This window comes from Babylonia areolata, chromosome 13, assembly GCF_041734735.1.
Source record: "Babylonia areolata isolate BAREFJ2019XMU chromosome 13, ASM4173473v1, whole genome shotgun sequence".
NCBI classification, from domain to species: Eukaryota; Metazoa; Mollusca; class Gastropoda; order Neogastropoda; family Buccinidae; genus Babylonia; species Babylonia areolata.
The window spans coordinates 19,691,849-19,708,247 of NC_134888.1; the positions used below are offsets into that span (position 1 = coordinate 19,691,849).

Below are 16,399 nucleotides of genomic sequence, written 5' to 3' on the forward strand. Positions count from 1 at the left end.
GCATGGGTGGGGTGGGGGAGATGATGGATTTTCGTCTAAAATCACAAATGTGGATGGACGTTAAGCGAAAGAACGAACACACAGAGATCAGAGACTTGGACACACACACACACACACACACACACACACACACACACACACACACACACAGAATCGGACACACACACACACACTCAACACACACACACAAAGAATGAACAAACAAACATTACACCACACACACACACACACACACACACACACAAAATCGGACACACACACACACACACACACACACACAGAATCGGACACACACACACACACACACACACACACACACACACACACACACACACACACACAGAATCGGACACACATCAACACACACACACACACACACACACACACACACACAAGCGGCACACACATACTCAGTGGCACACACACACAACACACACACACACACACACACACACACAAGAATGAACAAACAAACATTACACCACACAGCACACACACACACACACACACACAGAGAATCGGACACACACACTCAACACACATACACACACACACACACACACACACACTGACACACACACACTGAGAAAAATGTGAAAGAGACAGAGACTGATCAGTTGTGGCCAGACGGCCACAGATACAGTACGAACAGATAAAATGCGGAAACTGAAAGACAAAGAATATGAGATGGCGACGCGGCGAGAGAGAGAGAGGAAGAGAGAGAGGAAGAGAGGGATAGAGAGAGAGAGAGAGGGGGGGAGGAGGATGAGAGAGAGAGAGAGGGGGGGAGGGGGAGGGAGAGAGGGTGGGCGAGGGGGGAGGGAGGGAGAGAGAGAGGGGGGGGGAGGGGAGGGTGAGGTGAAGAGAGAGGGGGGGAGGAGAGACAGAGAGAGAGAGACAGATAGAGAGAGACAGAAACAGAGAGAGAAAAGGGGGGCGGGAGTGGGAGGGGGTGGGGGGTGGGGGGTCGTGTTCTGAGACTGAGAATGAGAGACAGAGGGGACACACAAGCATACATACACAACCACTTGGAGAAGGGTTTGTGGGGTGGAAACACTGAGGAAGTTCGAGAGAGAGGTGGAGGACTGAGAGACATGGAGAGAGAGAGAGAGAGAGAGAGAGAGAGAGAGAGAGAGACAGACAGACAGACAGACAGACAGACAGAGACAGAGAGACGGAGAGAATGGGGTTTAGAGGGGGGGGGGGGGGGGGGGGGGAGTTCTGCACATACAGCACTGAGGATTTTTTTTATTGAGAGGGGAGGGGGGATTGAAAGAGAGAGAGAAGAGAGAGAGAGAGATAGAGAGAGAGACAGAGACAGAGAGAGGGAGGGAATAACGGAGAGAGAGAGAGAGAGAGAGAGGCGGGGTGAGAGGGAGAGAGAGGGAGGCGAAAAGACGGAGAAGAGAAAGACACACAGAGAGAGAGATACAGACTGAGAGAGAGAGAGAGAGAGAGAGAGAGAGAGAGAGAGAGAGAGAGAGAGAGTCATCTGGTTTCTCGCTGACAGCCAGTCCCTGACACAGGATATATTTTTCCAGCAAACAAGAACTGCAGTTGGTGGCTTGTCGCGGGCTGTCACAAGGAGATCGTCTGCTGCGTGCGAAAAAGTCGGGCTGCATGTGACGCAGAGAGCACACCGCACTGTTCGCCCATCAAAACCATTCACACATTGGCGCGTGCAGGAAGCGATAAATTCCATCAGCTTCTCTCTCTCGGAAGTGTGTGTGACTTCGTCCTGTTCAGACAGAGGACAGGGCTGGGTCCATGTCACAGGTCCACCAACTTCACGGAATTAGGTTTTCTCCGGAGTTTGCCAGCTTGTGTGTGTGTTGTTCTTCGTGATTTTTCAGTGATTCGAATTGGAACTGTGACTGTGACTTACTTGGTTGTTCGAGTATTTATATTGCTGGATTAGAAAACGAGCTCAGTACAGCAGTATGCTGCAGTGTTTGCCGTTTCAGTGTGTTGGTAAACTTTCAAGTGGCGAGATGCTTTGAAGACTGTTGAAGATAAACCTTCTTTCGTCTGCTTTTTTTGGTCCGCCCACGTGCGGAGCGCGCGTACCGAAGTTCCGGTGAGCGGAATTGGGTCAAACATGGCTGGAGTGGGAGATGTTCGGGTGGAGGAGAGTTTACGAGTGAAAATAGGTGAGTTTTTGTCTTGGTTTTACATTTCAGTTGTATAACTTAGAAGGGGACTTGTTTGAACGAATGCGTGCTACAGTCTCGCTGCACTGTCGTTGTCGGTTGTCATTTTATTTCAAGATGGAAACCCATGTTGTTCCGTTGCAACAGGCCCTCAGAGTATGACGATGAGGGCAGGGGTACTTCAGCCGTTCAGTTGGTGAGTGGCACAGAGTGAGGTCAGTCAAGCACATTGCCTCGTAAGTGATTTAAGTTTCAAGGCATGTTACTCTTCCGTTTTTGGTCATCTGGCTTTTTTGCCCAGCCGACGACGAAGACCATTTTTAGACAGTGGAGCACTGGAACTGTAATAATTAATCGGCAGTTATGAAATGTAAATTATGAAGAAATCATCAACAACAACAAAACACAAATCACGTTAGTTTGTGGACAAAAGTCATTGGCGTCTGTATAGTAGCTGTCTCACTGGAACTGGAATTCTGAAGCACTGTGAATTCCAGGATCTGAACATTTTGCACTTGAGTGGAGAGAGGTGTGATGCAGACCAATTAATTAGTAGTTTAATTCTGTGCACACACATAATGTTAATGCCATTTAAACCACATAAACCATAGATCTATTTCCACAACAGCAACAGAACATGAAACAAAAATAACTGCCACAGCATAACATTATGTTTATATTATGTGATTTAACTGCCAGACAGAAAAATAAAATTCACCAGGACCTAACATCTGATGTTGACATACCAGTATTTATATATTTATATCTATTATAGTTGGGGGTTTTTTCCATTAAAAGTGCTGTAAAACTCTCAGTGCATGTCTTAAATTATATATATATATATATATATATATATAAATAAATATATATATATTTTTTTTTACATAACATTTCAGAGTTGTCTAAAAGAATACAGATCTGACTGCTTTAAAATACATTCAAAAGGTACACCCCCCACACCAGCCCCCTACATGTGTGTGTGTATGCGCACTCGCACATTTGGGTGTGTGCGAGCGCGCGCACACTCACTCACTCACTCACTCACACACACACACACACACACACACACACACACACACACACACACACACACACACACACACACATACACAGAGAGGAATGAATTAATCAATCTCATGCACACACATACATAAACAATATATAATATGTACATGTGCACACACTTGCATACAAACAGAATCACCATACTTCTTGACCTTTTTGCTGGGCCATTGTCATATTCATTTGTGTGTCGGATACAGCTTTGGCCCGGGGAATTGTGTGAATGATGACTGACGAGCCTTTGGATGCACACGTAATATCCAGTCAGATTAATGAAGATGAATTGTCTGTCTCACAGTCGCTTTTTTTTGTCTGTCTCATACCCCCACACTGTACAATCACCCATCATGATCATGTCATGCCATTGTGTACTCAGATTAAAAACCAACAGGTTTTGAGTCTACTACTGGATGAACTATATCACTCAGTGCAGTTCCAAACTTTATCATTGATGGATAGAAATACAAGGCATCCCTTGATGTAACTCCATCACTGGTGTAGTGGTATACCGTATAGCCTGTCAGTTGACAATGAATGATGAACGTGCCAGTGGGTGTAACTGGAAAATAAAAGTTTTAACTTAATTGTGGCATGATGCAGCCTCTCTCCTCCCACACATGTGAACATGCTCACACACAGACACAGACACACACACACACACACACACACACCTTCCAGTTCCACCTCCACACACATTTTATTGTATTTACAGAAAATCCATTTTGACACAAGATAAACCAAGAAATCCACTTAACCCTTAATCACTCGTTTCAGTCTAGATAGACAAGATAGTCTAGATTGACTGAAGAATATTAAGACATCCATATATTTCATTAGATGAAGTGTAGATTTTGTGTATTCCCAAGATCCTCTGGTAAGAGGGTAAATAATGAAGTATGGTGAAGGTTAAGAAACAGCAATTCTGGTGACACCTGTGTTGCAGATAAAGATCACTCTTTGAGGATCAAACTGAGGGCTATCAAGATATGAATGTGCATTGTAAAAAGTGACTCTTAAGATCATGACTGCTGCTGATAATGCTCTGTCACTGTAACAACTGATTTATGATCACGATTGCTGCTGCTTATGCTCTGTCACTGTAACAACTGACTGTTATGATCATGACTGCTGCTGACAATGCTCTGTCACTGTAACAACTGATTTATGATCATGACTGCTGCTGATAATGCTCTGTGACTGTAACAAGTGACTGTTATGATCATGACTGCTGCTGATAATGCTCTGTGACTGTAACAACTGACTGCTGTGATGATGACTGCTGCTGACAATGCTCTGTCACTGTAACAACTGACTTATGATCATGACTGCTGCTGATAATGCTCTGTCACTGTAACAGCTGACTTATGATCATGACTGCTCCTGATAATGCTCTGTCACTGTAACAACTGACTGCTGTGATGATGACTGCTGCTGACAATGCTCTGTCACTGTAACAACTGACTGTTATGATCATGACTGCTGCTGACAATGCTCTGTCACTGTAAGAGCTGACTGCTGTGATCATGATTGCTGCTGATATGCTCTGTCACTGTAACAACTGATTTATGATCACGATTGCTGTTGCTTATGCTCTGTCACTGTAACAACTGACTGTCAACAACTGACTGCTATGATCATGACTGCTGCTGATAATGCTCTGTCACTGTAATAACTGATTTATGATCACGATTGCTGCTGCTTATGCTCTGTCACTGTAACAACTGACTGTTATGATCATGACTGCTGCTTACAATGCTCTGTCACTGTAACAACTGACTGTTGTGATCATGATTGCTGCTTACAATGCTCTGTCACTGTAACAACTGACTGCTGTGATCATGATTGCTGCTTACAATGCTCTGTCACTGTAACAACTGACTGTTATGATCATGACTGCTGCTTACAATGCTCTGTCACTGTAACAACTGACTGTTGTGATCATGATTGCTGCTTACAATGCTCTGTCACTGTAACAACTGACTGTTGTGATCATGATTGCTGCTTACAATGCTCTGTCACTGTAATAACTGACTGCTGTGATCATGATTGCTGCTTACAATGCTCTGTCACTGTAACAACTGACTGTTATGATCATGACTGCTGCTTACAATGCTCTGTCACTGTAACAACTGACTGCTGTGATCATGATTGCTGCTGATAATGCTCTGTCACTGTAATAACTGACTTATGATCATGACTGCAGCTTACAATGTTCTGTCACTGTAACAACTGACTGTTGTGATCACGACTGCTGCTGATAATGCTCTGTGACTGTAACAAGTGACTGCTATGATCATGACTGAAGCTGATAATGCTCTGTCACTGTAACAAGTGACTGCTATGATCATGACTGAAGCTGATAATGCTCTGTGACTGTAACAAGTGACTGCTATGATCATGACTGAAGCTGATAATGCTCTGTCACTTGAGGGTTGTCCTCTAAATGTGAGAGGAGGTCAGGATGTCAGCCCAGCAGTCTTTACGTGGGACACCTTCCTCCTGCGATTCTACTTCCTTCATCCAGCAAAATCAACACCACCACTTAACGCTTCAAGGGTGCACAATTCAGAAATGACTTTAAGTGACTGCACTTGAAAAAAGTCATGACACACTGACTGATCATCTCTTTTCATCAAGGTTCAGAGGTCAGGGGGGTTTAATTATAGCGACAAAAATGAGAGCTGAAATAAAATTGGAAATAATTCTTTCATAAGAGATTTTTGGTTGAAATTTGTTTGTGCGCTGTGTGTGTGTGTGTGTGTGTGAAGTCAAAATGATCTTTATTGAGGGTAAAAGAATAAGTTTATACGGCTTTTTTTTACATCCTGCCCTCAGAAAAAAAAAGAAGAAAATCCCCCCCCCCACCCCACCCCCCCAAAAAAAGAAGCGAAGAAATGGGGAAGTGGGCGTTGGGAAAAGATGATATAGAAATAAACATTTACAATTAACGTCCATATTCTAAATATATTCCTGTTAATAATTACAATGTAATAATTAATTGCAATGTTTTAAAAGCGAATATGTGAAATGCTTTTATTTGAGAACATATGTTTATTACTCTTGTTTAATCAAGTAATCCGCGTGTGTGGGGTGGGTGGGGGTTTGGTGGGTGCGGGTGTGTGCTGATTATCTTGTTGTGGTTTTCTGCAATTTATCTTTATTCTTATCTTATCTGTCTGTTATAATCAATGTGCAATATAGTAGGCTATGCTTATAATTATATTCAAATAATGTTTCTTAATTCTTTCTGTTTTTACATTAAGAATACTAGTTATTACCTGCAGTGTGTGGATGTATCTATGAAATGGTGTATGTGATATTTTTTACATTTGTGCCTTTGTAATATTCGTAAAAGCTGTTTTTGGCTTTTACAGTTATGGTCCCCATGTTGTTTACTTGTCTATGTTGTGATAATGCACCTGACCAAATTTCTCCAGTTGGAGATAATAAAGTTATTCTTATTCTTATTCTTAAGAAACACACAAAAATTCTATTGAAAGCAACAACAACAGAAATAATACGAGAGTAAATAGCAGTATACATATGATACTGACACGGTTACGACATGCAGTGCGACATTCTTACATCACTGTGTGTGTGTGTAGACCAAAAGGTTGGTGGTTGATGAAACAATGAAACATGTATTAGCATTAGTTGTTGCACAACTGCATTTCATTTGCAATAGAGATATATGAGTGCATTTCATGTATAATTTACAAACGCTGAGTCTTGGTTTTCATTCTGAAAGGGCATATTCCGTGTATGATGAATTATTACTATACTGGCATGATATGCTTTTGAAATTGATATAGTTATGAGTTATTTTAATTTTATGTATGACTGCGCTTTAACAGTGCAATCGGTATTGGTGGTGTTTTTTTTTGTTTGTTTTTTTTCCTGCTGAATTGAATGATGTCTAAAACTATGTGAACTCTTTCTCTGTGCCTTTATGTGCAGGTTTTATATTTGAATTGGCCTAAAATGCATACACACAGTATTATGTAATTTACCAGCTGGAATGTAATGTGTCCTTTAGGGAGACGCAGTTGTTTTCCAGATTCAAAGAAACAACAAATGAAGGAAAGAGACTGGCACAAAACAAAAGTACAAAACAAAAGTGAAAGAAAAGGACAAAAATACAGTAGCTGTTTATTTTTTTTTAAAAAGATGAGATTTTTCTTTTCTTTATCAGAAATGTAGTTGATGTTAATTAACCACTCTGTTCCTCCTCCCACCATCCCTCAAACACACCCCCTCCCCCCGCCCCCCTTTTTTTTTATTCCCCCCCATGACATTCCCTACCTTGTTTCTTCCTTTCCTCAACCATCCCCTTCCCCCTACCACCCCCCTTCCCACACCATCCCCCTTCCGCATACCATCCCCCTTCCCACACCATCCCCCTTCCCCTACCATCCCCCTTCCCCCACCATCCCCCTTCCCACACCATCCCCCTTCCCCCACCATCCCCCTTCCCCCTACCATCCCTTCCCCAACATCCCCCTTCCCCCATCTGGCTTTTACATATGTCCCAGTGTTTCACTGTCCTTGTGATACACCCTGACCAAATTCCTCCATTCCGATATAAAGATCCCTATTCTTCAAAACCACCCAAAAATTCCCTTAAAGCAACACACCAACAAACTCCACTGTAACCATCCCATTACCACACGTTCCGACATGCAGTGCACATCCTACATCACTTGTGTGTACGACCAAACGTTTATGAAACCTAACATTCACTTACATTATTCATGCCACTGCCATTTCCCCTTACATCCTTCATATGTCATTCCTTCCATTTTCCCAACCCGCTTGTTCCACCTCCTGCAGGCTTTTTCCCTGATGACATTCTTTATTATGCATGATATCTTTCAACCTTCCCCTAGTATCGACCTTTTCAACATCCCCCTCCACTATACCCAGTGTCAACATCCCGGTGTCCCTTATGGTTCCTCCTTGTTTCTGTCTTTTTTCCCTTTTCCCCTCCCTATTGACTTACCCTACATCCCCCTTACCCTATCCATCTCCTTTTGCCGTTATTAATTGCCATTCCGCATACACCATATTCCTAATTTCCCCATTAATCATGTCCCCTTGCAATCATTCTTCCCACAACAAACACCAAATCAAGAAGATGCACCAACAACACAAAACCAAAATCAAATACCATCCCATTCCCCACAGTTCCTTTTTCAAACAACAGCCCCTTCTTCTTTTCCTTCCGAAAGTAGCTTGATCTCATTAACCCTTCCTCCCCCCTTCCCCTCAACACACCCCCCCTCCCCCCCCCCCCTTTTTTTATCCCCCCAATATCCCCTACTGTTTCCCCCTCCTCCCCCTTCCCCCCCTTCCCCCTCACCACCCCCTCCCACACCCTCCCCTTCCCCACCACCCCCTTCCCCCCACCATCCCCCTTCCCCCTACCACCCCCTTCCCACACCATTCCCCTCCCAACCACCCCCTTCCCCACCATCCCCCTTCCCACCCATCCCCCTTCCCCAACCATCCCCCTTCCCACACCATCCCCCTTCTCCCTACCATCCCCCTTCCCCCACCATCCCCCTTTCCTCCCAACCATCCCCCTTTTTCCCCTACCATCCCCCTTCCCCCACCATCCCCCTTCCTCTACCATCCCCCTTCCTACAACCATTCCCCTTCCCACACCGTCCCCCTTCCCACACCTCCCCTTCCCTACCATCCCCCTTCCCCAACCACCCCCTTCCCCCTACCATCCCCCCTTCCTACAACCATCCCCCTTCCCACACCATCCCCCTCCCCACACCATCCCCCTTCCCACACCATCCCCTTCCCCCTACCACCCCCCCTTCCCACACCATCCCCCTTCCCCCTACCATCCCCCTTCCTTCTTCCTTTCTTCCTTTGTTTCTTCTTTCCTCAACCATCCCCTTCCCCCTACCACCCCCCTTCCCACACCATCCCCCTTCCCCAACCATCCCCCTTCCCACACCATCCCCCCTTCCCCCTACCACCCCCCCCTTCCCACACCATCCCCCTTCCCACACCATTCCCCTTCCCCCTACCATCCCCCTTCCCCCTACCACCCCCTTCCCACACCATCCCACTTCCCCCTACCATTCCCCTTCCCACACCATCCCCCTATCCCCTACCATCCCCCTTCCCTGCTACCATCCCCCTTCCCCTACCATCCCCCTTCCCCCTACCACCCACCCTTCCCACACCATCCCCCTTCCCCCTACCATCCCCCTTCCCACACCATCCCCCTTCCCCCTACCATCCCCCTTCCCCCACCATCCCCCTTCCCCCAACCATCCCCCTTCCCCCACCATCCCCCTTCCCACACCATCCCCCTTCCCCCTACCATCCCCCTTCCTACAACCATTCCCCTTCCCCCTACCATCCCCCTTCACCCACCATCCCCCTTCACCCAACCTTCCCCTTCCCACACCATCCCCCCTTCCCTTACCATCACCCTTACCACACCATCCCCCTTTTTCCCCTACCCATCCCCCTTCCCCCACCATCCCCCTTCCCCTACCATCCCCCTTCCTACAACCATCCCCCTTCCTACAACCATTCCCCTTCCCACACCATCCCCCTTCCCCCCAATCCCCCCCTTCTCTCCCCTTCCAACACCCCCTCCCCCCCTCCCCTTCACCCAACCATCCCCCTCCCCCCCCCTCTCCTCCTCCCCCCACCCCCCCCTCACTTTTCCCCCTCTCCAACATCCCCCTTTCCCCTCCTCCCCCTCCCCAATCCCCCCCTCTCCCTACACCCCCCCCCTTTCCATCCCCCTTTCACCCCCTGCCCCACCCCCCCACCATCCCCTCCCGTAACATCCCCCTCTCTTCAGTCCCCCCCTTCCCCCTTGCCCACCCCCCCTCCCCACTCCCCCCTCATCCCCTCCCCACCCCCCTCCCCCTCCATACCATCCCTTTCCCCCACTATCCCCCTCCTCGAATGCCACCCCCTTCCCCTAACCCTCTTACACCTCCGTCATTCCCTGACATCCCCTTCTCCCACTCTGCCCCCCCCCACCATGACATCCCCCCCTCTCCCTCCCCAATCCCCCCCTCTACTCCCCTTCTTTGCCACCTTCCCCCACCATTCTCCCTATCCTCAACCACCCCCCCCCCAACCCCCTCCGTCCATGAGGTTGCCCACATTGCCCACCTTGCCCCATCCTCTCCCCTAACCATTTACCCTGTCTCCTTCATGACACCCCCCCACCTTTCCTGTCTTCCACTACCACCCACTCCCCCCCCCCAATCTTTTCCATGACGCCCCCCCACCTTTCTCCCTCTCCCCCCAATCATCCCCCCTCTCTCCTCTGTAAGACCCCCTCCTTTCCCCCTCTTCCCCAACCAACCATCCACCCCCCTCTGTCCTCCATGACATCCCCCTCCCCCACTCCCTCAGCTTTCCCCCCCCTCTCTTCAGTGACATCCCCTGCCTTTCCCCTCTTCCCCCCAACCACCCCCCCCCCCTCTCCTCTGTAACACCCCCCTCTCTTCAGTGACATCCCCTGCCTTTCCCCCTCTGCCCCCCAACCATCCCCCCCCCTCTCTCTCCTCTGTAACACCCCCCTCTCTTCAGTGATGTCCCCTGCCTTCCCCCTCAGCCCCCCAACTGTATCCCTCCCCCCACTCTCCTCTGTAACACCCCCTACCCTTCCCCTCTCCCTCAACTATTCCCCCTCTCACCTCCTTCACACCCCCTCCCCTCTCTGCGCCCCTGCCTTTCCCCCCTTACCCCCAGCCATCTGCCCCCTCCCCCAGACTCCAACCCCCCCCCCGCACCCCCCCCCCCCCCACACACACACACCCTTAATCAAATTCCAATCCCCTTTCACATAGATCTGCTCAAGTTATAAACACTGTGTGTATCATACACACAGTGCTTTAAGACTTGAGCACATTGTATGGCAAAGTATCATTGCACAACTTCACGTGAATTTTCTTTGACTGGAATGATACACTGGAAAAAAAGAAAAGATAAAGGAAAGGCTGCTGTCATTGCAAATCCCCTTTCACATCAGACACTTACAATTCAATAGTTGTCACATGAAGGTTTTCCATACGTACAGACTCTCCCATCACAGCAAATTTCACATAATTTCGCTGGTTCGAATCACGGCTCAGCCCCCGATATTTTCTACCCCTCCACTAGACCTTGAGTGGTGGTCTGGACGCTAGTCATTCGGATGAGACGATAAACCGAGGTCCCGTGTGCAGCACGCACTTAGCGCACATAAAAGAACCCATGGCAACAAAAGGGTTGTTCCTGGCAAAATTCTGTAGAAAATTCCACGTCAATAGGAAAAACAAATAAAACTGCACGCAGGAAAAAAAAAAAAAAAAGGGTGGCGCTGTAGTATAGCGACGCACTCTCCCAGGGGAGAGCAGCCCGAATTTCACACAGGGAAATCAGTTGTGATAAAAAGAAATACAAAATACAAATAAATGATAAAGCTCAAACCTTCCTATCAGCATTGTTTAACATTTAAGGAGTAAGACTAAGACAGTAAGAGTTATTCATCAAGTCTTCTTGTTCAGTGTTGTGTGATTGAATGTTTCTGTTCTTGTTTAGATCTCGTGTCATTAGTCACCTAGATAGTAGAATATAGTAAGTACCATCAAGGTTGTTAGGGTTTTTTGAAACAGTGTGTTTGACTGGTTGATGTAACTGATTTCATTATGTTTGTGAATATCTGATTCAGGTTCGGTTCAGAGGTCGACGGGTTGTTTGCGGAAATGTATGTAGCAATTATTTTTGAACATTTATATTTCCCTACCTTCCCTCAGAAACATTTTTTGTCCTTTTTGGGTGATGGTATTATTTATTTATTTATATATTTATTTTACAATTTGTATTCCTCCTCCATACCCCTCCTTCCCCTTAAACCTTTTTTTCCCCCCCTCTTTTGGTGATGGGTGTTGATTTTTTTTGTTTTGCATGTGTGTTAAGCTGTATCAACTGATGCTTTTCAGCTTATCTTGCTGCATGATCAGTGGGGAAGGTGTAAGTGGGAAGGGTGTTAAAAAAAAAAAAAAAAAAAAAAGAAGAAGGAGAAGAAGGAAAACTTTTAACTCGCTCAGTACGGCCAGTCCTCTCTCCTCTACACAGACCCCTCGGATGTCCAGTGGGTGTCTGAATGACCCAACCTTTAGCTTCCATCGTAAGAATTGTGGTATTCTTTGTCAACATTCACCTCTTCAGTATAAGAGCCTTCTTCTTGCAATATTTTGATGATGATAATTGGGGTGAAACGCTGTTAACGTCGTCTCTTTTGCCGTTCGTATGGAGAGAGTTAAACGATTTCCAGGCTAAACACCAATTCAAAGTTAAACTTGTTTTTTCCTCACTGCCAAGGGAGTGAGGAAAATCAGGGAAAGGGGGGGAGAGGGTATCACCTGCTTCGCTTTACTCCAAGATTTTTAAGTTTTTAAAATTTTAATTGCAATTAAAAAGAAAAATCAGAATGGAAAAATTGTATAATTCTTCTTCTTCGTTCATGGGCTGCAACTCCCATGTTCACTCATTTGTTTAACGAGTGGGCATTTATGTGTATGACTGTTTTTACCCTGCCATGTAGGCAGGCATACTCCATTTTCAGGAGGATGTAATTCAGATAATTCTCTTCTGAGTCTGCTAACAGACAAGTACAAAAAAAACAACAACAAAACACACAGAGATGAACTCATGCACAGGTACGTGTATGCATGTGCGCCTTGCACATACATGAGTGAAGAGGGAAAACATCATTGTCATTTTTGACTCACTTGTGTAAACAAAGTGAGTCTATGTTTTAACCCGGTGTTCGGTTGTCTGTCTGTGTGTGTGTGTGTGTGTGTGTGTGTGTAAACTTTAACATTGCCATTTTATCTGCAACTACTTTGTCAGTTGACACCAAATTTGGCATAAAAATAGGAAAAATTCAGTTCTTTCCAGTCATCTTGTTTAAAACAATATTGCACCTCTGGGATGGGGACAAAAAAATAAAGAATGAAGCCTAATTATATGCAAACTGCATTTACTGTTATATTTATATTTTTTGTATTCTTTGACCTCTTATTCTGATATACAACAAGAGGAGTCATTGTTATCATTTTTTGTTCAAACAGGTACTTCTTTTGCTCAGCATGGCATTTTTATTTATTTTGCAAACGTTTTGGTGCAGATAGTAAAAAAAGGGAAATTACTCTGTAATTAATGCTAGGGGACTTAATTTATCACAAGTGAGTCTTGAAGGCCTTGCCTCTTGTTTTTGTTGTTCTTTTTCAGCCACGTTCACCAGAATGAATGTTCTTTGTAGATAGTAAGGGGATAGAAAGGGAAGCAAAATGTGAAATACATTGAAGTGGGGCAGCACTGCACAGCACAGCAAAGCAATGCACTGCACAGCACAGCACAGCACAGCACAGCACAGCACAGCACAGCACAGCAAAACACAGCACAGCACAGCACTGCTTAGCTTACCACAGCACTGCATTGCACAGAACAGGACGCCAGAGCTTAGCACAGCACTGCAAAGCACAGCACAGCAGAGCACAGCACAGCATAGCATAGCATAGCGTAGTATAATATAGCATTGCATTGCATTGCACTGTACAGCCCAAGATATATATATGCTTAGCTGCAAAGGAATGTTTATTTTTCAGTGTGGATGATGTATATGAAATGCAAAAAAAGTGCATTATACACGGGCAGTTGTAATTACTGTGATACATTTTACTGCGAAGGAGTGCACATTGCACAAACAAGGGTGGTCAGTGTGAAACTGTTAAATGCAAAGGGAGTGCATTTTGCATTAGTCCATATGGACTGTGTTGTATGATTAAAGTGCAGAGGAACGCTTTTTACACAGATCAGTGTGGACTGTGTGACTTCTTCTTCTTCTTCTTCTTCTTCTGCATTCACTCGTATACACACGAGTGGGCTTTTACGTGTATGACCGTTTTTACCCCGCCATGTAGGCAGCCATACTCCGTTTTCGGGGGTGTGCATGCTGGGTATGTTCTTGTTTCCATAACCCACTGAACGCTGACATGGATTACAGGATCTTTAACGTGCGTATTTGATCTTCTGCTTGCATATACACACGAAGGGGGTTCAGGCACTAGCAGGTCTGCACATATGTTGACCTGGGAGATCGTAAAAATCTTCACCCTTTACCCACCAGGCGCCGTCACCGTGGTTCGAACCCGGGACCCTCAGATTGACAGTCCAACGCTTTAACCACTTGGCTATTGCGCCCGTCAACTGTGTGACAAACTGTGCAGAAGTGTGCCTCATCGCCAGCCAGTGGTTGAGTTGTTAAGACCGAGTACCAAAGACATACCAGGTCTGTGGTTCAAGCCTCTTCAAAGCCTCAAGTGTCATTGAGGGATTCTTTACCATCGACGCAGTCCTACTCAGAGCTGAGTGTGGTATGGCCTCAACATGACTCGAGAAGACTTTGTGGTCAACCAGTGTTCTCACCAGTCGATGCTTTGACTTTGAGAATTGCACAGATTTCTTGACCAGCATTTGTGTGTGTGTGTGTGTGTGTTAAAATCATCACAGTCTTGATTTTTTGAGAATAGTATACCTGTGGATGTTAGAGGTATTTCTTTTTATGTTCCTTTGCTTTTTTACCCTTTTGACAATTTGAATTGAGGTCAAAATAGGTTATTATGACTGGCCATTTTTAGTTGATGAAGCCTGGCATCCATTGATCAGTGCACATGCGTACATACGTGCATGCACACATACGCACTTATATAAATCTATAACAGATTTATGTAAGTTTGTAAGCACAGATGTAGATACAGATGGAAATAACAGATTAAAATGATCTCTGGCAACTTGAGATAATTGATTTGATTATTTTTTCTGTGGGGATAACTGAACAGATAGATTTGTGCACACAGGCACACCCCCCACCCCCCCACCACCCCACATGTATATGTGTATGTATATGTATATATATGATGTACATAGTATATATATCAATATAGCATAAAACTGCTCAAAAGATATATGGCTTGATCGTCTTCATATTGCAGACTATTCTACATGTTTGTTTTGTTGTTCGTGATGCTGGAGAGAAAAGTTGTTGTAAGGTAGCGTTCCAACTAGTGCACCTCACTCAGACATTGATCGCAGAGACAAAGCAAGTTGTGATGTCTGGGCAAAAAGAAAAGATGCCCCGGGTACCAGGGTTGGAGACCTAATAAGGAATACATATTGTACAGGCACGCACGCTCATACAAGTTGTCTTTTCAGTCAGTGTGCAGTTGGTACATATAACATACATGTATCTGTCTGTCTGTCCTGCTTTCTGGTCTACTCCCCCCCCCTCCCCACACCCCCCCCCGACCCCTTCTCTTTCTTTTTCTTTCTTCTGTGTATTGAACAGGTGGTTCTGAGTGTCTGCTGCTGTTGTCTTGTTAACGATCCGGGGACGTGCACAACTTTTATGGTGTTTGAAAACTGAAGGCAGTGCGAGAGGTTTCAGGGTGTGTCTATTGTCAGACCTGTCAGACGGTTTCCATATATCGAACAAGACAGTAGGAGGATGGGGTGGCGGGTGGTGTGTGGGGTTGGGTAGGAGACCCACAGGGATTGGTGCGGGTTGGTATCTTTTTTCTTTTTTTTTCTCTGTCTTCCATCTCTATTTTTCTTTCTTTTTTTTCTTTTTTTTTTTGGTTTAAGATGACAGAAAGGAGGCGTCGTATGTCAATGTCTTGTCTAGTTGTGAAGGTTCTTGACTTTGATTCAGTCCATGCTGCAGACAAGTTTTCGAAAAGGGGAACATATTGACAAGAGTTTTGTGAAATTATGGTATATAGTACTGTCGTGCATGACTGACTGGTTGTTTACATGAACAAAAATATTTATAGGTTATGAAGACAATCTGGGTTATTTGAAGACTTCATAATAACGGTAACAGTCAAAAACTTTGGGGTCTTTGTGGAGTACCTAGGACGAAAACAAGGTTATTTTGGAATGTGATGCAAGAAAGATAAGCGGAGGCGACTGACCTTCGGTTTGGAGGGAAAGACAATAAGTTGTTTTTCTGCTGCTGGGAGAGGAGGAGAGGGTGATTCATCATTGTGCGGGGAGTTTACAAGCAGCGTGGGTTGTTTTTTTTGTTTTTTTTCCCCTTGTGCAGGGTATCCCACAGTTTTTCTGAACTCTGTTACGAGTGTATTGATTGGTCCGGG

At 45.5% G+C, this 16,399-nt stretch overlaps 1 protein-coding gene across 1 annotated transcript in view; it reads left to right on the forward strand.

The window, feature by feature from the left end:
* Positions 1-1,764: 1,764 nt before the first annotated feature.
* Positions 1,765-16,399, forward strand: part of LOC143288871 (ras GTPase-activating protein 3-like) — a 70,930-nt gene continuing 56,295 nt past the window's right edge. Inside the window, exons 1-2 of the mRNA XM_076597526.1 lie at positions 1,765-2,150; positions 11,911-11,946. Of these exons, the coding sequence (XP_076453641.1) occupies positions 2,099-2,150; positions 11,911-11,946 (88 nt within the window). The 5' untranslated portion in view covers positions 1,765-2,098. The remainder of the gene's footprint in view (positions 2,151-11,910; positions 11,947-16,399) is intronic.